General features: G+C 48.3%; 2 protein-coding genes across 2 annotated transcripts; both read right to left on the bottom strand.

Annotated features, from left to right (window-relative positions):
* Positions 1-216: 216 nt before the first annotated feature.
* Positions 217-2,253, bottom strand: TOMM22 (translocase of outer mitochondrial membrane 22). The gene is made up of 4 exons (XM_025882038.2): positions 2,099-2,253; positions 1,734-1,852; positions 1,147-1,264; positions 217-918 (listed from the first exon to the last, which is right to left on the bottom strand). The coding sequence occupies exons 1-4, from the start codon at positions 2,213-2,215 to the stop codon at positions 844-846; spliced, it is 429 nt and encodes a 142-aa protein (XP_025737823.1). The 5' UTR covers positions 2,216-2,253; the 3' UTR covers positions 217-843.
* Positions 2,254-8,574: 6,321 nt separating this feature from the next.
* Positions 8,575-20,027, bottom strand: CBY1 (chibby 1, beta catenin antagonist). The gene is made up of 5 exons (XM_025881713.2): positions 19,970-20,027; positions 12,593-12,705; positions 10,860-10,965; positions 10,657-10,775; positions 8,575-9,252 (listed from the first exon to the last, which is right to left on the bottom strand). Exons 2-5 carry the CDS (start codon positions 12,668-12,670, stop codon positions 9,172-9,174), a joined length of 384 nt encoding a protein of 127 aa, XP_025737498.1. The 5' UTR covers positions 12,671-12,705; positions 19,970-20,027; the 3' UTR covers positions 8,575-9,171.
* Between the last annotated feature and the right edge of the window lie 1,336 nt (positions 20,028-21,363).

Below are 21,363 nucleotides of genomic sequence, written 5' to 3' on the forward strand. Positions count from 1 at the left end.
TGGTGGATCTGAAAATGATTGTCTGAATTCAGGGCAGAGATTACTATTAAGAGGTTCTTGGCCAGAAATAAACATCTTTTTCACTTTTGGAAGTTTAACTAACTTGCACCTGAGGGGTCAAACTGTTAAATGGTGATGGCTAGCTGAGCTGAGAGGAAATGTGAGGGGCAGTCTGAAGTGATTTCGAGATGTGTATCACAAGTACATAGATGACACTTTCCATTGGAATCATTTTTAATATTTAAATACAAAAAGTGAGCACTTACTTTTTTTTCTTTTTTAGACAGACATACAGGTCTCTTGATAGCCAAAATGGGCAGAGGAAATGAGCTCCTACTCTGTCCATCCTATGGTTGAAACTGCTGCCCGGCCCTCCCTCCTTTCCAACATAGGAATTCACAGTGGCTGTGTTACACTACGGCTGTAATGCATTGTGTATTTCATGTCGTGTGCATGTCCCTTCCCAACATCTCATGCTTAAAAACAAAAATGGTCAGGGGTACATCCTTCCCAGTGGCATCAGTTCCTCTGCCACAATGGGATAGTGAGATCTTCCGGTCATGAGTGACTTAGTGAAAGGGGTGGGATGGCCAGAGCTGGAGTAACCGTCTGCATTCCTGAACTCGTATCAGAGTGAGAACAGAAGAAATGGGACAGCGTGGAGGGCACAGTTGCAAGTTGGGAGTCTCCGTGAGACACTGGGGAGAATTCTCCCCACCAGGTTTAGATAGATCAATGTGCCAAAGTTAAAAAAAAGAAAAAAAAATCCAAATAATCAGCAGTTCAAACACTATTGAATTTTCAAACTTGTCCCACTGAGACAAGTCATATAGCAGTAGCAATCTAGATCTTTCCAGGAAGTGAAGGTAGAGCCCCTGGCATTCCTCCTGAGAGCCCTGTGTTAGGCCCTAGAAGTATCTGGAAAAGAAAAGGAGGGGTATAAGGCATCACACAAGCCTAGGGATCGCATTTCCACTTAACTGACAGGGCAGACAAGGTCTACACAAACTGCTGAGCACAGGTACCCAAAAAAGCATGGGCTGGAGCCCAATCTCTACCCACAAGTAACTGCTGGTCTCCGCAGGTGCTGGGAAATCAACAACTTGCCTCTCCACCACTGGCAACAGGCCCAGGGGCTGGGCTCACCTGCCGCTGCTGCAGTTGCTGTTGCTGCTCCATTTGCAACTTCTCAGTCTCAAAGACGACAGGAAGAACCAGGATCATGAAGGAAGTGGTCCCAATCCACAAGGCTGCCCTGGAAAACCTGCAGAGGGAGTGTGAGCATGAAAGTGAGACACAAAAACGGGCCCGCTTCACCAAGGAACCAGTAACCAAACCTCTCACGCTCCCATGTTTTTGACAGGCGTGTTTCTACCCAACCCTTGCACCATCCTCCTACCAGAAACAGGACAAGCACTTCTGCCGGCCGTTTATCTCCTGCCAGCAGTTCCAACGTTCTCCTGAGTTCTTACAAAGCTACTTATACAGCACATTAATTACCTCACATAATGTGAAACGATCCTCCCAACAACCCCGACCCGTAAGAACTGCCACTTTAGGGAAAGGAAATGGAGACCAAGAAAGGTTAAGGTACCCACCAGCCCAAGGTCACTCAAGTGGTCTAGGTGGCGGGCTGGTCTCCAACCCCCGTCTGCTACTTCCAAATCCCACGCTCATTCGCGGCACTTCAGTCACCCCAGGCACGCCCCAATGTCTCTGCCCTCGTCCCTTACCTGTACATTTTCTGAGCCACAAAGAGGGAGAGATCAAAAGTCGCTCCAGCCGCGGACCGGACCCTCTCTGGGAACATCTCCGTCAGACCCCACAGTCTCTCCGACAGGGTCTCATCTAGCTGTGGTGGATGCGGCGCGGGTCTTGACCGAAGCAACGGCTACCATCCCCTGGGGCTAGGGCACCCTGCCCCGGCCCAGTGGGGGGCCCTAACCCCGCCTCCCGGAGAAGACACCTCCCCCCGACCTCTCCGGGCTCCGCGACGCGCCTTCGTCCGAATCCCGCAGCACGCGGAGCTCACACCCCCGAGCCGGTCGCTCCCCGCCCGTAACTTCGCACCCCGCCCCACATCGCAGGGCCCCAGTACCTCCTCGTCGTCTTCCTCCTCCAGCTCCTCTTCAGTCTTCTCGGAATCGCCTTTCGGAAGCAATTCGTCCGGGGACAGAGGCGCCGCAGGACCGCCAGCGGCGGCGGCGGCGGCCATGGCTGCAGGGAGACACCGGAAGCGGAAAAGAGGAGGCAAGTGCAGCACACCCCGCCCCCCCCCGGCGGACAGAGGTGCTCTTCCGGGAGCCGGAGGCTGAAGTGCTGCGGAAGAACGACGCCTTCTGGCCGGCGGACTTCGGCTTTCGGCCAAGTAAGAAACACCTGGGAAATTTGATCCAGGTACAGAGCCGCGGTGCTTCCGCCGTAGTAATTCTCTCCGGTTTAGGGTGGGCCCAGAAATCTGCATTTTAATTAGCTCCCAGGGGCCACACTGAGACAAACAGTAATCCAGTCTCATTTCCCGGCGGGGTGTGTTATTTGGTAAGAGTTAGATATTTGGAGGTTTATTGGTCTTTTGGGAAAAGGTCCGGTGAACAGTGCCAATATACTAAGACAAAGGCAAGAATTAGCACTTACATACTTGAGTACCAGGCATTGTGTGTGTGTGTGTACTCATTTAATCGTCACAGCAACCCACTGAGGTATGTACTATTATCCCTGGTTTAGAAATAAGGAAGTTGAGGCACAGTACAGGGGTGCGTGGCAAATCCTTCTGGAGGATATAGTTCTTTTTTTTTAAATTTATTTATTTTTTATTTTATTTTGTAATTTTTTTATTATGTTCAGTTAGCCAACATGCAGTACATCATTAGTTTTTGATGTAGTGTTCAACGACTCATTAGTTGCGTATAACACCCAGTGCTCATGCCATCATGTGCCCTCCTTAATACCCATCACCCAGTTGGTTACCCTATCCCCCACCCCCTCCCTCCTATAACCCTCAGTTTGGCTCCCGGAGTCCAGAGTCTCTCATGGAGGATATATTTCTAGAAGCAAGTTTGCCGGCCAGAAAGTATGAACATTTAGTACTTTGCTCGATATTAGATAATTGCCCTCGAAATTATATACTTTTTTTTTAAAGGTTTTATTTATTTATTTGACAGAGAGACAGCAAGAGAGGGAACACAGGGGGAGTGGGAGAAGCAGGCTTCCCACAATATATCATATACTTTAATGATTGTAAATGGAAGTGTCCTTTTCCCCACACTGTCCCCAGCATTAGGTATTATCCATATTTTAATTTTTTGCCTTGATGGATCAAATGCTTTTTATAATGTGCCACACAAGTTCTTTTTTTATTTTATTTGAGAGAGAGAGAGCGCACAAGCTGGGGTGGGGGCAGAGGGAGAGGGAGAAGCAGGCTCCTCACTGAGCAGGGAGCATGTCACAGGGCTCTACCCCAGGACCCTGAGATCATTTTTCTAAAGATTTTATTTATTTATTTGACAGAGACACAGCGAGAGAGGGAACACAAGCAGGGGGAGCTGGAGAGGGAGAAGCAGGCTTCCGTGGAGCAGGGAGCCCTGTGCGGGACTCGATCCCAGGACCTGCGATCATGACCTGAGCCAAAGGCAGACACCTAACGACTGAGCCACCCAGGCGCCCCAGGACCCTGAGATGGTGACCTGAGCGGAAGGCAGACGCCCAACCGACTGAGCCACCCAGGCACCCCTCACACAAATTCTTAATACAAGGGTGATTTGATAAACACTTTGGCCAGCTGACCATGGAATCAGAGAATTTCAGGACTGAACAGTCCACGTCTCTATCTGATGCAGGACCATGTCCTTCATCCTGTGCTTACATATGGAGGGGCAGGTATGTTTGCACTTCCTCCTGTAACAGTCCTTGGTTCTTTTCAGCTCCAAACAGGGCAGCACTGACCATAGACAGTTTTTATGTCGGGACAACTGGATGGCTCAGTTGGTTGGGCGGCTGCCTTTGGCTCAGGTCACGATCCCAGGGTCCTGGGATCAAGGCCCGCATCGGGCTTCTTGCTCAGCAGGGAATCCGCTTCTCCCTCTGCCTGCTGCTCCCCTTGCTTGTACACACTTGTGCTCTCTCTCTGACAAATAAATAAAATCTTAAAAAAAAAAAAGTTTTTATGTCTCAAAAGGGTGCTTACTGTTTTATTCCATTACATAAAGTTCAAAAACCGGTAAAACCAATCTATTGTGTGGATTAGTGATTCCCTTTGAATACCTCGGAGGGGATAATATTTGGTAAGGGGCAGGAGACTGGCTTCTGGGGTGCTGGTAAAGTTCTATTTCTTGACCTGGGTAGTGTTTACCTGGGTATGTTCATTTTGGATAATCTATCAGGCTGCACACTTATTATGCCTTTTTGCATTTGTTAAAATTATTTATGGGGCGCCTGGGTGGCTCAGTTGGTTAAGCAGCTGCCTTCGGCTCAGGTCGTGATCCCAGGGTCCTGGGATCGAGCCCCACATCGGGCTCCCTACTCGGCGGGGAGCCTGCTTCTCCCTCTCCCACTCCCCCTGCTTGTGTTCCCTCTCTCGCTGTGTCTCTCTCTGTCAAATAAATAAAAATCTTTAAAAAAAAAAAAATTATTTATGTTGGCTAGCACTATATAAAGTGGGCAGCTTAAGAGCCCAGTACCAGTGGCTTTCAATTCTTTTGTGGGCTTTTAGGAAATGCTGGAAGTGTTTGAGGGAGAGAAGGCAATCTTTTTTTTCCCCTCTTTTTTTAAGTAGGCTCCACACCCAACCTGGGGCTTGAATTCACGATCCTGAGATCAAGAGTTGAATGCTCTACCAAGTGAGCCAGCCAGGTGTGCCTAGAAAGGCAATCTTATGTGGAAGGTACAGGCTTTAATGCCTCCAAGTGGAAAGTCACAATACTAATGTGGGGAAGTTTTAGGAAAACTTTAACCAACTAATTTTGTTTATAGTCACAAGAGCAATACATGATCTAAAACAAAACAAAAACCCTGAATAAAAGAACTTTTGGGGCGCCTGGGTGGCTCAGTCGTTAAGCGTCTACCTTCGGCTCGGGTCATGTCCTGGGATCGAGACCCGCATTGGGATCCCTGCTCAGCGGGAAGCCTCCTTCTCCCTCTCCCACTCCCCCTGCTTGTGTTCCCTCTCTCACCATCTCTCTCTCTCTCTCTGTCAAATAAATAAATAAATACATACATACATACATACATACATAAATAAAATCTTAAAAAAAATAAAAGAACTTTCAATAATTCTATCACTGAGAAGGGATAAAAAAAAGAGGGGGGACATCATGCAGTACAGAGTATTAAAAGCCCTGGGAGAGATGCTAAGTGTTAATTTAATTGTTTTGCAGGAACTTAAGGTTTCCTCCTGAAGCCAACTGGAACCACTCCGGACACTGCGCCCCTTAGGGCCCAACAAAATGCAGTGAACCCTCCCTTACTTCATAACTTCCTTTATCTGATTTTGAGTCACGTAACTCCTCTCCCCTTTACTCAGACCCTTTTCCACTTGTTAAAAATCCCTGGCTCTCCTGCTTCAGGGAGGCCGACTTGAAGCTTGTCTTCCCGGCTCCTCATTTGGCTGCAAGAATAAACTTTTGCCTTGCTGCACACTTGAAGTCTGTTTCAGTGATCAGCTTTACTGCACGTCAGGCACTTGAACTTGGATTTGGTTACAAAATGGGGAGTTACTGTTTGATGGGTACAGAGTTTCAGCTTTACAAGATGAAGCATCTGGAGATGGATGGTGGTGATGGGTGCAATCATTATGAATGTATTTGGTACCACTGAACTAATTATAAATGGTGAAGATGGTAAATTTTATGTTGTATGTAATCTGCCACATAGAAAAAAATTTAAATTAAAAACAAACAGAAGGGCGCCTGGGTGGCTCAGTTGGTTAAGCCACTGCCTTCGGCTCAGGTCATGGTCCTGGAGTCCCGGGATCGAGTCCCACATCGGGCTCCCTGCTCGGCGGGGAGTCTGCTTCTCCCTCTGACCCTCTTCCCTCTCGTGCTCTCTCTCTCTCTCATTCTAATAAATAAATAAAAAATCTTTAAAAAAAATTAAAAAAAAAAAAACAGAAAATCAAAACTCTTGGGGGAAAAGGGGGGGAAGAGGAGCCTCAAGAGGTTCAAGGAGGAGCTGCTGGAGAGGAAGAAGGGAAATCGGGAGAAGAGTGGCTTCACTGAAGGTTTCAGGGAGAAATGCCAAGCAAAGAAGGCGCAAGGCAAGAATGATGTTCGGCCAGGGGGCACTATGGAAGGCTAAGGAGACAAATAAAGGTGCTAACAAGTGAATGTGAATGCCCCAGGCAGGTGCACGGCTAACTTTGCCATTTGGATGGAGATGGGGCGTTCTGGAACCCCAGCCTCTGGCTCCTCTCCTACCCTATCCTGTGAGTCCATGATTTCACCTCTCCTGTTTCTGTCCTGTCAGAATTTGAAATTGGTGATACAGCAGTTCTTGATGTGGGTCAGTGGGCAGGCACAGATCCCTTTGAGAATCTTAGAAAAGCTGTAAGCCCCTCCCATAAAAAAACACACATTAGCCTGTATCTGCACAATTGTGCAGGTGGATCCCCTTGCAAGGCCTGTAGGACTCCCTCCAACTGCCTCTAATTTCACTCACTCCCTGACACCCCCAGAGTTTCCATGCAGCTCCCCCATAACAGCGCCCCGTAACTTGATGCGCGGCTCAGAAATTCCCAAAATTGTTGTAGTATCACAAGAGATAATGTCAAGTAGACAGCACTATTTACTTGGGTGGCCCATCCGTAGCAGATTTGGCTCATAAAGTCTTTGAAGGAGGAAGAATTTTAACCAGAACCTGAAGGATGTATCTGACTAGAAAGGTTAAGAACTTGAAAGTAGGGGCGCCTGGGTGGCTCAGTTGTTAAGCATCTGCCTTCGGCTCAGATCATGATCCCAGGGTCCCAGGGTCCTGGGATCGAGCCCCACGTCGGGCTCCCTGCTCCATGGGAAGCCTGCTTCTCCCTCCCCCACTCCCCCTGCTTGTGTTCTCTCTCTTGCTATGTCTCTCTCTGTCAAATAAATAAAATCTTAAAAAAAAAAAAAAAGAACTTGAAAGTAGATAGCATCTTCCTGGGAAAAATACAAAGGCTGTGGTGGTGGGAGGTAGCCACCTTCCTCTTTTCCTCATATCCATCAGGAAACACAAATTGACTGGGACACTTGGGTGGTTGTCAGTTGAGCCTCTGATTTCTTGATTTCAGCTCAAGTAATGATCTCAGGGTCATGACATCAAGTCCCGCGTTGGGAGTCTGTTAGAGGTTCTCTCGCCTCTCCCTCTGCCCCTCCCTGCCGTACACTCTCTAAAATAAATAAGTCTTTTAAAAAAATTGATCATAGCACTCCTCTGCTCAAACTCACCGACAGCTTATTTCCCTTATCACTCAAAATAGAAGTCCTTCTTTACTGCAGAACTGTCCCACGTAATGGCTCCAGGGCTCTCTGGTGGCAGGGCGACGCGGGGACCCACATCACTGTGACAACCAAACCTGCCCCTCATGATTCCCAGGGTTTCGGTCCAGGCTCCACCCCTTCCAGCTGTGTCACCTTGAGGGAGCTCGTTTCTTCATCTAAAAGCAGGGGACGATAACAAACCTGAATTCTATGAGATTCAGCAATAGGTGTCTGGCATTGGAAGGCACTCAATAAATGGTTGCTCCTGATGCAGGGCCAGGAACAAGCCAACTCTCAACGGCTGCCATGAGCTGGAGCATTTACATCCTGTTTACTTTTGTATCCTCCGATTTCTTCTGAGTTATTCTCTCCTATATCAGAAGGTGAGCTTATGGGGTGGAGCCTCTATCCATCTCCCCTAGAGCTGGTCCACTGGAGGCCGTCCCCTACCAGCTCCTCCCTTTCACCAGGAGCTGGGAGTCAGCAGACTCTCACACTTCTGTATGATCCTGGACCAGCTTCTGAACCTCCTGGAACCTGGTTCCTTACCTCTGAGGACAACTGCTGCCAGTCCCCCATTCACAGGGCTGAGCTGAGGGAGACAAGAGTAGGAGGAGAAGGTGCTGAGGTCGGTTCCACACAAGTCACAGGCTTTCAGAAACTGCTGACCATCATAGCCATTGCCAGGCTACAGCTCTGGGCTCTGTCCCCTGTCCCCATCTCAGTGCCCTCCCCCTTAACTTTGGGAGCTGGGTTCCCTCACTGACTCCCTCCTCCAGCCACAGCAGCTCAGCTCACACAGACTGAGGTGCAAATTCCCTCTCCAGGAAAGCAGGCCCCCACCCCGACCACTCGACCAGACCGCTCGACGACTCGGTCCCTGTCAGGTCCAGGCTAGTCCCAGATCTCTGAAGGACAGCAGAGGAATCTGGGCAGAGAGACTGTTCTGTTTCCAGTCAGCCTCGGCGGATGCCCGGGAAGCTGGAATGCTTCTCCTGCAGGGGTGACATTTCCCCACAACTTAAAAACTCTGTCTCTGGACAGCCAAACAGAAGCTTAGACTCCAGGGTCCACTGACTTCTTTAAGAACTGCTACTTTCATTTCTCAGTCACTTTGGCCACAGACAGATTATATACCATCATTTAATTTTGAGAAAGTAAACAGGAAAGTAGCACAAAAATAGTGTTGCCGTGGAACGCTGGGGCTCGCCACCGAGAAGCTGAAGCCAGAAGAGGGGGATGGAGTCCACGAACAAGTATTCTTTAAAGGACAGAGAAAGCAGCCCCGGGGCGGGGAAGGGACGGTGCAGAGAACCAGGAGGGCTGCTCATCGGAGGCCCCCAACACAAGCCGTTTAGAAGTGCTCGTGCCACACCCCAAATACCAGCAATGAGCGGTGAGGCAATGAAGTCCAGCTGCTTCAGCCAGCTGCATCAGTCCGGCGAGGAGAACCTGGGGAGGCACATTCGTACGTGAAGTGACTACCGGCAGTACGCCAGGGCTCATTCCTGCTCACCGCCCTGGCCTGGGGTCCTGGTTTCTGCCAGCAATGTTGTACCTTCCTGCTGCCAACCTGAGGGGGGCCTTTCACCCCATTATACCTCTCTCCCAGTACCTAATCCCCTAGTTCGGCTACAAAAAAACCCTCAGCCACATCCCCACTCCTCTGGTCGGTGGACTTTCTCCTAACAAATGTCCTTTTCTCCTAACGAGTATCTTCAGGGGCTCATTTCCTCCTGCGGCTGACGCTCTTCAGCTCCTTCAATTCTTTCTCCATTAAGTGGGACTCGGCGGTGGTCTCGGACAGCTGAAATGAAGGCAGGAGACTGTAAGAAAGCAGGACCCTTCTGCGCTGAGTCACGTTCGCAAGGGCAGCTGTGTGCACTAGGGAAAGGGCCCCCCCCCCCGCCGCCGGCCTCTCTCTCACACCGCCGATGCCGTCCACCGTGGGAACTCCTTGGGGAACCCCAGGGCCTCCAGTACATAAAGAACAGCCACAATCCACCCTCGCAACATTCTGGTCACCTAGGATTGCTCAGCATGCACTGCCTTAAAGAGAGCAGGCCTCAGGATGAAAAAGGCAGACAATGGGCCTTCCTAAGGCTAAAGAATTAGGGTCTGAGTTGTTTCTGAGCCGTAGCTCACATAATGGTGATTAGGGGAAAAAAATGCTTGAAAAAGAATGCCACTTTCCTCATTAGGATCTTTCAATGGACTTTAGAGTAGAAAGTGGAAGATATTCAGGACAGGGACAGAAACTTTACTCTCCAAAGTAGAGGTCAGCTTACTGCGGGGGGAGAAAAGCTACACTTCTGAGCAATTCTCTTTTCCAAGTGCTTTACTTGGATTATTAACTCAGTATGAGGCAGATCCTCTCATGGTGCCTGTTTCGCTGATGAAGACACTAAGTTTCGACACCTGCAGCCGTGAAGTAATTTGCTCAAGTCACAAAGCCAGTGGCGGCGCTGCACAAGGAACCAGGCGGGTTGGTCCAGAACGCATGACAGCAAGGGCTCTCCTGTGTCCTAGTCACCTCTCACCTGCAGCCCCAGGCCCAGCGGCCCACTGGGTCTTTTGCAGCCACAAGGAACTGAGAGAGCGTGCTCCTCGGCAGGTCTGGGCCCGCTTGATATGGGACACCTCCAAGCCATGGGCAGACGGTCCTTCTTCCTGGAAAGCCTTCATTCCTCCCTTTATCCTTCCACATTCAGCTCAAATATCCCTTCCTCCAACACCCTCCGGACTCGACAGAATGACTTGTTCCCCGTCCTGTGCTGACACCCGGCCCAACGCAGACTCCAACCGTTGCCCTCACCATGAGGCCCTGTCACTGTGTGTGCCTACTGCCCACCTCCCTGCTAGACTGTGAGCCCTTGAGAGCAGGGGCGCTGTATGATCTGGATCTTTAGATTCAAAGCACTGTACCCGGGCTTGGATGGAATGACTCGTGGTGGAGCCTCCCACCAGAAAAGCCTAGGCAGGGGCACCTGGGTGGCTCAGTCGGTTAAGCGTCTGCCTTCAGCTCGGGTCATGATCCCGGGGTCCTGGGATCGAGCCCCGCATCGGGCTCCCTGCTCAGCGGGAGGCCTGCTTCTCCCTCTCCCGCTCCCCCTGCTTGTGTTCTCTCTTGCTGTCTCTCTGTCAAATAAATAAATAAAATGTTTAAAAAAAAAAAAAAAGCCTAGACGTCCCTTCCCATCGCCCTCCTCACCATGTCCAGTAGGATGTCCACCTTTAGCCGCAAGAGATTGTTCTCTTCCTCCAACTGCTGGTTCCGCCTGCGGAGGCGCTGGGCCTCCCTCCTGTCCACACCGCCACTAATCCCCGTCTCTGGGGGAAGGACAGAATGGGCAGTTACATGGGGGCTTTTGCTTCCACGCTCTCCGTGGACACCACGGCAGGAGATCAGCCCACCTGCTATCCACTGGCCATTTTCAAACTTCAGGCTTTGCCCCGCCAGGTTCATGGTGGGGGTTCCGTAGTCGAGGCCCAGCTCCACCTCCCGGGTTGACCGATCCAGCTGTGGACGAGACAGTCCCACTAACTGTGTGACCCCGGCAAATCATTTCTTTCCTCTAATCATCACCGGGCACATTTTCTCGCTTTTGTTCAAAGTCAGAAAATCAAATAAGGTACAACAAAAACTTTTACACTGTAAGAAGAAACCTCCCACTTTATTATACGATACATGTTTTCCAGAAAAACTATATATGCTGAAATTTGAATTATATGACATCTGCTGGGCACTTCACAGTTTAAGAAATCTTTTTTTTTTTTTAAGATTTTATTTATTTGACAGAGAGAGACACAGCGAGAGAGGGAACACAAGCAGGGGGAGCGGGAGAGGGAGAAGCAGGCCTCCCGCGGAGCAGGGAGCCCGATGCGGGGCTCGAGCCCAGGACCCCGGGATCATGACCTGAGCCGAAGGTAGACGCTTAACGACTGAGCCACCCAGGCGCCCCCAGTTTAAGAAATCTTACTATAAATTTTTAATAAAGTAGAAAATCCTTTCTAGAGGTAATAAGCTCCTATGTTATCCGTTGCTTACCATGGAGCTCTACAGGTCATGGAAAAGGCTTCGTGAAACGCTAACTCCCGGTCTGTAGTTGTAGCTGGGCTGTAATGTGGTTTTCAGAGCTTCTACAACTCACTCCGCAGCCATGAGGCACCGGGACTAGGACTGGGCATTCTGGGATGAGTGCAACCAGCCCTGTGCTCCAGGAGCCGCATCTGGAGCTTCAACACACCCTTGAATGCCATTAACGGTGGCAAAACATCATCCTTTGAGAATGAATTTGATTCTCAGACACAATTAAAATCAATCCCTGGCCAGGTCTTGGGAATAAAGTGAAAGCTAGCTGGATGATACCATTTGGAGCCAAAAACCATCCTGCCACTGACCATCTTACCAGGTTCCTGAACATGCTCTGATGATGATTTCCAAACAGGAGTTAAAAATGGTTTTTTTTTTGGGGGGGTGCCTGGGTGGCTCAGTGGGTTAAGTGTCTGCCTTCAGCTCAGGTCATGATCCCAGGGTCCTGGGATCGAGTCCCACGTCAGGCTCCCTGCTCAGCGGGGCAGTCTGCTTCTCCCTCTGCCTCTGCCCCTGCTCGTGTACTCTCTCTCTCTCTCTCTTGCTCACTCTCTCAAATAAATAAAATCTTTAAAAACAAATTTTTTTTAAGTTTACTTATTTAAGTAATCTCTATACCCAACATGGGGCTCAAACTCATGACCGCAAAATCAAGAGTTGCGTGCTTTTCTGACTGAGCCAGCCAGGTGCCCCAGGAGTTAAAAATGTTTTTAGCGGGCGCCTGGGTGGCTCAGTTGGTTAAGCGACTGCCTTCGGCTCAGGTCATGATCCTGGAGTCCCAGGATCGAGTCCCACATCGGGCTTCCTGCTCGGCGGGGAGTCTGCTTCTCCCTCTGACCCTCTTCCTTCTCGTGCTTTCTATCTCTCATTCTCTCTCTCAAATAAATAAATAAAATCTTTAAAAAAAAAAAATGTTTTTAGCAATAGCAATAATATGAATTAGAAGGATGTCCTCCTTACAAGGATGCCTCTAGAGAACCACACTTTCCATCAGAGACCAGGCTTGATGCTCCAGTCCCTGCGCACTGGGATGGGCCCCAGCAGTAATACTCACATTATGCAGGTTGGAGAGAGAAGCGGACTTCCGAGGGGGTGTCTTCTTGGGACTGAACGTATTCCCAAAGAGAGGCATCTTGGGCCTGATGAAGGAGAGGTCGATGCTCCCTTCTCCTACCGTCAGAAAAAGTCACAGATACAAACAGATGGGTTAATGACCTTACGCCACCATCCTCAAATCATGAAAACATACATCTTACCACGTGGCTCTTAACAATCCTGGTGATGGCGCACATGTGTTGAGAGCTCACTAGGAAGAATGCTCAATGAACCCCTTGCATGAAACACCTCAACTCTCACAACCATGCTTTGTTTATTCCCCTTGTTATCCCCATTGAACAGATGAAGTTTAGAAAGACTAAGGTCCTAAGTGGTCACTAGAATTTCAGTGCAGGACCGTAGGGCTCTACAGTTTAGTCACCACGGGCAAATGCCTAACTTGCCCGTTTCAAGTTTTGTCATGAGGTGACATCACCAGATTTACAGTCTAGCACAAAGAATGCAATCCTGCTCGTTCCTGGACGCTGGTGAGAATCACATGTAGGGCAAGAGCCCCTGCACAGACTCCATCTTATTTTTTATTTTATTTTTTTTTAAGATTTTATTTATTTATTTTTTTAAAGATTTTATTTATTTATTTGAGAGAGAGAGAGAATGAGAGATAGAAAGCATGGGAGGGAAGAGGGTCAGAGGGAGAAGCAGACTCCCCGCTGAGCAGGAAGCCCGATGCGGGACTCGATCCAAGGGACTCCAGGATCATGACCCGAGCCGAAGGCAGTTGTCCAACCAACTGAGCCACCCAGGCGCCCTAAAGATTTTATTTATTTGACAGAGAGAGACACAGCGAGAGAGGGAACACAAGCAGGGGGAGCAGGAGAGGGAGAAGCAGGCTTCCCGCGGAGCAGGGAGCCCAACGTGGGGCTCGATCCCAGGACCCTGGGATCATGACCTGAGCCGAAGGCAGACGCTTAACAACTGAGCCATCCAGGCGCCCCAAAGACTCCATGACAATGGTGCCCCTCAGTCAGTCCTATGTCAGAAGGCCACCTGTCCTGTGTGGCAGGTGAGGTGTCCAGTGGAAGGAGGAGGCCCACCACATGGCAGGGCTGACAACACCACACATTTGCTTTCAGCACATTACAACCTACTGCAATTCACACAGGCGCAGTGAAGTAGATTTACTGACACTGCCCTTTTGGGGGTGGGGAGGTGGGGTAAATATTTTTGTATATTTATGTATAACACAGAAAAGTATACAGATTGTAAGTGTATGGCTTCATGAATTTTTACTGCACACACACACCACCCCGACTCCTATGTAGCCACCCTCCAGATCAGGATACAGAACATTTCATCACCCTGCCTACCTCGCCGAGCAGCCTTATATCCATGGATTCATGCACTATGTCTTCTTCTGTATTTGGTTTTTTTTCACTCGATATCGTTTGTGAGACTTGTCTGTGTTCTGTGTAGTTAAGAGTTTGTTTATTCACATTGCAGTAAAATATTCTGAGTAAGTGGACATTTGGACTGTTTTCAGTTTTTGTCAATTAGAAACAGTAATGCTAAGAACATATGTGGACATGTACTTCTGTACACCTAAGTACACTTCTCTGATTCTATACCCGGAGGTGGAACTGTGGAGTTGTAGGGTGTTCATATATTCAGCTGTAGTAGATACTGCTAAATGGTTTTCCAAAGTGGTTGAGCCAATTTATATGTCCTACCAACAGTGTATGAACTTTTGAACTTTGGGCATTTCCTATCTTTTTCATTTTATCTATTTTGGTAGTACCACATTGAGTGCTTAAATTGCTTTTCCCCAATAAGTAATTAAATGGAGCACCTTTTCATATACTCATCGGACATTTAGATACCCTCTTTTGTGACATGCTTGTTCAAGTCTTTTGCCACTTTTCTTTCTTTTTTTTTTTTAAAGATTTTATTTATTTATTTGACAGAGAGAGACAGTGAGAGCAGGAACACAAGCAGGGGGAGTGGGAGAGGGAGAAGCAGGCTTCCCGCTGAGCAGGGAGCCCGATGTGGGACTCGACCCCAGGACCCTGGGATCATGACCTGAGCCAAAGGAAGACGCTTAACGACTGAGCCACCCAGGCGCCCATCTTTTGCCACTTTTCTTCTGGCCTTTCTACCATTTTCTTATTGATTTGTAAGGGCTCTATATATATGCTGACTATAAGTCCTTTATTGTACAGAGAATACTGAAAATATCTTCTCCCAATCTGGGACTTGTCTTCCTGCTTATTGGCTTCTTCTTGATTAAAGAAGTTCTTAATTTTAATGGAATCTATCAATTTTATTTTGTTATTTATTTATATTTTTTAAAGATTTTATTTATTTATTTGACAGAGAGAGACACAGTGAGAGAGGGAACACAAGCAGGGGGAGTGGGAGAGGGAGAAGCAGGCTTCTTCCCGTCGAGCAAGGAGCCTGATGCGGGGCTGGATCCCAGGACCCGAGGATCATGACCTGAGCTGAAGGCAGACGCTTAACAACTGAGCCACCCAGGCGCCCCTCTATCAATTTTATTTAATGATTAGTGTTTTGTATCCTATTTAAGAAATTTTTGCCTACTCCAAGGTCATATTTTTTTTATTTTTATTTTACCATTCCAAGGTCATATTTTCATATATATAACCTTCTGCAAATTTTATTGTTTTAGCTTTCACATTTAGGACTATGATTCATCTGGAATTAATTTTTGTACAAGGTGTGAGACAGAGGTCAAGGTTCATTTCTTCCCAGACATTACCCAATTTTAACTTATAATACACAAGTAGTTTAAAAAGATTCCTTCTAAGAAACTGTAGACTGAAAATAACCATAACAAAAGCACAAATGGGGGCGCCTGAGTGGCTCAGTTGTTCAGCGTCTGCCTTCAGCTCAGGTCATGATCCCAGGGTCCTGGGATCGAGCCCCACATCGGGCTCCCTGCTCGGCGGGAAGCCTGCTTCTCCCTCTCCCACTCACCCTGCTTGCGTTCCCTCTCTCTCTGTGTCTCTCTCTGTCAAATAGATAAATAAAAAAATCTAAAAAAAAAGGACAAATGAACAGAAGGAAACAGAGCTCTTGATTTTCCTACTCCTATGTATAAAATCTTCCTCTGCCACATTATGAGATAAAAACAGTAATGAATTGAGTGCCTGGGTGGCCCAGTCAGTTAAGCATCTGCCTTCAGCTCAGGTCATGACTCAGGGTCCGGGGATCAAGCCTGGCATCAGGCTCCCTGCTCAGGGGGGAGTCTGCTTCTCCCTCTGCCTCTGCCCCTCCCCCTACTTACGCGTGCGTGCGCACACTCTCTCTTTCTCTCTCAAATAAATAAAACCCTAAAAAAAAAAAAAACCAAAACAGTAATGAATTAATCACATCTGACAAAAAGCAGGCCATAAAAAGAGAGAATTTCTCAAGACCATGTGAAACAAGGTTTATATCAACTATCATTAAAAGATAACTCATTGTTTGAACCCATCACAATTACGAAGACATGCCCTCAATGAGAACGTGATGAAAAACTGTGCTATTTTCAGTGATGTAGAAATTAATGTCACTAAGATTAATGATAAAAGTCTAGAAGGTTCTTTGGAGGTATTACAATATATAATACAGAAGTTCATGTCTGTATGATCTATAAATAAATAAAAATAAAGATATTTGGAGCAGGTGTACTCATGAGAGTTTCATTGGTAGGTGTGTATTTGTAATTAAAAACAGCAGTAGATCCACAACCTAGGGGATGGCATTTGAGCCTGGGCACAATATGAGTACTTGGACAAAGCAGAATGCTTCCAGCTTGGTAGTGGATGGGACAGCAGTGGGGACCAAGATGCTGAGAGAGATTGAAGCTGCGCTACCGTGTCATCCAAAACAGTGGAAGGCTCTGGTATTGTTTCTCTGGAGAAAAGTAAAAGGGTGGAAGAGGGAAGACAAGTAATCTGATGTCTGTAGAGGGCAGAACAAGAATGAAAGGAGAATATCTGGGAAGAAATTGTTTAACCCCAAAAAGAAAAGAGCACAGTAAACACAAACTAGTATCACTTTCTGCCTAGCCACCATCGGTTGGGCCCAATGCTGAGCACACTTCATAGATTTCTTTTATTCCTTGCAGCAACCCCATTAGGTAGGTGTTTTCCTATCCATATCAGAGGTGAGAAGACTAGGGCGTGGAGAAGTTAGCCAAATTTTCCCAGGGTCCACAGTCATGGTCAGCTGGCTAAAGGTATATATCAAATTACTCTCATATTAATAACTAGTGGGGTACATCATAAAAAGAAGCATTTTCATCCACCATATTGGCAAAACTTAAAAGATGAAAAATATCCAATGCTCGTGAGGGTGTGGATAAAAAGACACTTTAGTTTTCTTTAGGTGGAAACATAAGATGCTGTGATTTTCCCAGTTAGGCAAAACCTAGCAAAATTTTAAACGTGCATACTTGGGGCACCTGGGTGGCTCAGTCATTAAGCGTCTGCCTTCCGCTCAGGTCATGATCCCGGGGTCCTGGGACTGAGCCCTGCATCGGGCTCCCTGCTCGGTGGGAAGCCTGCTTCTCCCCCACCAGCTCCCCCTGCTTGTGTTCCCTCTCTCGCTGTCTCTCTCTCTCTGTCTGTCAAAAAAAATAAATAAAATCTTAAAAAAAATAAAATAAAATAGGGCGCCTGGGTGGCTCAGTTGGTTAAGTGACTGCCTTCAGCTCAGGTCATGATCCTGGAGTCCTGGGATCGAGTCCCACATGGGGCTCCCTGCTCAGCAGGGAGTCTGCTTCTCCCTCTGACCCTCTTCCCTCTCGTGCTCTCTATCTCTCATTCTCTCTCTCTCAGATAAATAAATAAAATCTTTAAAAAAATAAAATAAATGTGCATTCTTTTTGACCACCACATCTTCTAAAAATTTATCCTCCAGAAAGAACTGGACATGTACAGACATATGTTCCCTACTGTTGGTAAAAGTGAAAAATAAAAAACAATCCAAAATGTCTACCAATGGTTGGTATAGCCAAATACATTGTAGCACATTATTATAATGGAATGCAACAGGACAAGTAAAAACAATGAGGCAGCTGTGTATGGACTGCCCTGGAAAGACCTCCAACACACTTTAAGCACTAAGAAAGCAAGATGCAGAACAATGTGTATACTATAACGCCACAAGACAGAAAGAAAAAAAAGGTAAGAATATAGGTGTGTAAATTAAAAAATAGAAAAAAAAAATCTGGAAAGATACACCAAACTGCTTACTGTGGTTAAATGTGGGAAGGGGAGTAGGATGGTGGCTTTAGTGAAATCCTTTTATAGGTAAAAAGTGGTCAAGAGGTAGCAATTTCATATGTTATAATAATATCGAATTATATTAAATAAATATACTTCTGGGGGCGCCTGGGTGGCTCAGTCGATTAAACCGTTGCCTTTGGCTTTGGTCATGATCTCTGGGTGCTGGGATCAAGCCCCACGTCAGGCTCCCTGCTCAGCAGGGAGCCGGCTTCTCCCTCTGCCCCTCCCCCTACTCGTGCAGAGAGAGAGAGTGTGTGTGTGTGTGTGTGTGTGTGTGTGTGTGTGTGCGCGCGCGCGCGCGCGCTCTCTTTCTCTCTCAAATAAATAAAATTAAAAAAAAAATTTTTTTTAAATATACTGGGACGCCTGGATGGCTCAGTCGGTTAAGCGGTTGCCTTCCATTCTGGTCATGATCTCCAGGTCCTGGGAGGGTCCTGAGATCAAGCCCCACATTGGGCTCCTTCCTCAGCAGGGAGCCCGCTTCTCCCTCTGCCTGTTGCCCTCCCCCCACCCCACCCCCGGTTTGTGCTCTCTCTCTCAAATAAATAAAGGCATTTAAAAAATTAACAAAAAGAAATACACTTTTGGATTTAATAAATTACTACAATGATAGTATAATTATGAAAAAACAAAACAAATGAACAAAAAACAACTAAAAAGCAGCCTCTCTCCTTCCAAAAACCTGGAGACATCTGAAGAAGGAAAAATACTTGGCCAAGGTGTTCTTGCAAAGCCTGCAATTGTGCAAAGAGTACTACGCCTAAGCCTATCACTTGGACACAACAGACCAAGTACCAGGTCTGGCTCTGCCCCTCAACTGCATGCTAAACCCTGGCTAAATTACTTTCTTTCTCAGGGTTTTAACAGGGGCACTTCCCTTGTGACCTCATTAATTCTCCTAACCCTTAAGCAGAGAACTATCACCAGTATATTACAGGCGAGGAAAAGGAAGTGTCTGGACGAGATGCCTTTTAAGTCATACCCAATAATGCACAAACAACTTTGACTGAGATCCTAAGATCCTGGAACATTAGTGTGGACCCTGAGGTCCCAGCTGAGCCCCTTGATCCAAGGCAGCTGTCTGTCTAGTTAAACTCCCTGGAGTGAGAGGGCTCAGCTCTAAGAAAGAAAAGGGAGAGCGTCTGGGTTCCAATCATGGCTCTGCCGCGCAGCCCCACTGGTACCCCAGAACTTAATCTTCTCTGGGCCTCAGGCTTATTTATAAACAAGGATAACAACAGTACCCACTTACAGGTTGTTATAGTGTTAATAAAAATCAGTGGCATTTGGGGGCGCCTGGGTGGCTCAGTCGTTAAGCGTCTGCCTTCGGTTGAGGTCATGATCCCAGGGTCCTGGGTTCGAGCCCCACATCGGGCTCCCTGCCTAGGGGGAAGCCTGCTTCGCCCTCTTGCTCTACCAGCTTGTGTTCCCTCTCTCGCTGTGTCCCTGTCAAATAAACAAAATCTTAAAAAAAAAAACAAAAAACGGTGGCATTTGATGCTCACAACAACCCTGAAAAATAGATCGAGGTAAGTATGTCCCAGGCAACTTGTCCCCAGTCACACGGTGGGAAAGTAGTGCGATTGGGCTTCTACTCCCTTGGGCTAGTAATAATCACTTCATCACTGCGCAATGCTTTAGTTTGCAATGGGCCATAAAATACATTATCCTATTTTAATCTAACAAGAAGGTGAGGGAGTAGTTTTTGGCTTTCACTGGATTCTCAAAAGAGTTCAGAGCTAGCCCAGTACGTGCCGCGCAGATACTCTGCCACCCCGGGCGCTGGACTCAACTAACGGTAGAGAACAAACGTTCACACGCACGTCCTTTAATCCTCTTCGCAGCCGATTTACCCGGAGGAATTACCAACCCAGTTTATAATCGAGGCGAGAAGGGCGGTGACGGGCCTAGGGTGAACCCAGCCTCCGCCCCCTGTCCCGCGCCCTCGGGCCACTCCAGCGGCTGGGAAGCCCTGGGTCCCCTGGGAAACACCCGGGCGTCCCCCCCGTCCTCGGGCCCAGGGGCGACGCTGTGCTTAGACCTAGCGCATCCCAGAAGCCCGGGTCCAAATGCATTCCGATACTTGCCGGCAACCGCCTGCAGGGTTCGCGTCACCCGCCTAGACCACGGCTCCGGCGCTGTTCCGCCCCCCGCCACCTGTGTGCGCATGCGCATCCCCGCCCCCGGACTCTACCATCGCGGGAGGTGGGGGTGCCCGGCGCGGTGCGGGGCACAACGGGAGCCTACGCGAGGCACCAGAAACGCTTGAGGACTGCCCTCGGTATATTAAAGAGACTCCGGAGGGGATGTCTCCTGGAGTCACTTACATTCCCCGTGCTAGAGACTGGGAAGAGGAACCACAAACCCATTGGTCTGGTCTCCCCAGCCACCTGGGGCCGTCACCGTGGTAACGGCGTGTCGCGGGCGCCGCGGTGGCTCACCACGGTTCCATTGTTGTGGGAAAGGTGGAAGTGGTGACAGCGCCTGGCGTTGCCTTGAGAACGCCAGGACTCACAGTAGCAAAATGGGCCTCTCCCCGACGCCCCTCCTCCTCTTCTTCCTCCTCCCCGACCGCAAAGCAAAGGGCACCCCTTCCTGGTGCATGTGGGGGCAACAGGTGTCGGATGTCCCATCCAGAACTTTGCGGGGTCCGCTGAAGGACCCGTGGCGGAAACGGCCCCAAGTTCGTCACATTCCGCCTATGTCTTCAGGTAAGACGTACAGACAGACGATGACCCGCCCTGCCCTCTTCCGCACGCTGCCACCTCCCCACGTCCCGACACTGATCGGCTTTTACGAGCAGGAGAAACTGAGGCCCAGGGACCACTTCAAGGTGGCACAGTGAGCAAGGGCAGGGAACTACTCGAGGATCAACGCCAGATCTCCTGAAGTCCTGTGTATTATTGGTTCCATTTGAAGAAATAAACCCAGAGCCGTTGAAGGGATGTTTATTGGGTGCCTAGTGAGTGCACCAGGTCATCCATCCAATGAGAGCCAGATCCCATGGGTCTCTGGCCCCAAGTGCAATTTTCTTCCAACTACACCCCAGTGCGTTGAAAAGGGGAGAGTTCTATGTCCTAGAACCAAACTGCACGGTCTAACCCAGAACTATCCAATGGAAACATACGGGGGCCACATGTGTCGTTTAGAATTTTCTAGTAGCCATATTTTAAAGATTAAAAAAAAAAATCAGGTTAGGGGCGCCTGGGTGGCTCAGTCGTTGAGCGGCCGCCTTCGGCTCAGGTCACCATCCCAGGGTCCTGGGATCGAGCCCCGCATCGGGCTCCCTGCTCGGTAGGAAGCCTGCTTCTCCCTCTCCCACTCCCCCTGCTTGTGTTCCCTCTCTCGCTGTGTCTCTCTCTGTCAAATAAATAAATAAAATCTTTAAAAAATATAAAATAAAATAAAAAATAAATCAGGTTATATTAATTTGAGCCTTTTATTTAACTCCTATGTCCCAAATATTATCATTTCAACATAT

This window comes from Callorhinus ursinus, unplaced genomic scaffold, assembly GCF_003265705.2.
Source record: "Callorhinus ursinus isolate GAN/ISIS: 27379988/994484 unplaced genomic scaffold, GSC_fseal_2.0 scaffold48, whole genome shotgun sequence".
NCBI lineage: Eukaryota > Metazoa > Chordata > Mammalia > Carnivora > Otariidae > Callorhinus > Callorhinus ursinus.

Bases quoted from the DNA above. Each gene is read 5' to 3' on its own strand.
- TOMM22 (XM_025882038.2), bottom strand. From the start codon at position 2,215: ATGGCCGCCGCCGCCGCCGCTGGCGGTCCTGCGGCGCCTCTGTCCCCG. The intron at 1,265-1,733 runs GTAAGGGACGAG...CTCCCTCTGCAG, and splicing joins GTGGCTCAGAAAATGTACAG to GTTTTCCAGGGCAGCCTTGT. The intron at 919-1,146 runs GTGAGCCCAGCC...TTTCTTTTCCAG, and splicing joins AGCAACTGCAGCAGCGGCAG to ATACTTCTAGGGCCTAACAC.
- CBY1 (XM_025881713.2), bottom strand. From the start codon at position 12,670: ATGCCTCTCTTTGGGAATACGTTCAGTCCCAAGAAGACACCCCCTCGG. The intron at 10,966-12,592 runs GTGAGTATTACT...TCTCGTCCACAG, and splicing joins CTCTCTCCAACCTGCATAAT to CTGGATCGGTCAACCCGGGA. The intron at 9,253-10,656 runs GTGAGGAGGGCG...CCTTCATTTCAG, and splicing joins TGGACATCCTACTGGACATG to CTGTCCGAGACCACCGCCGA.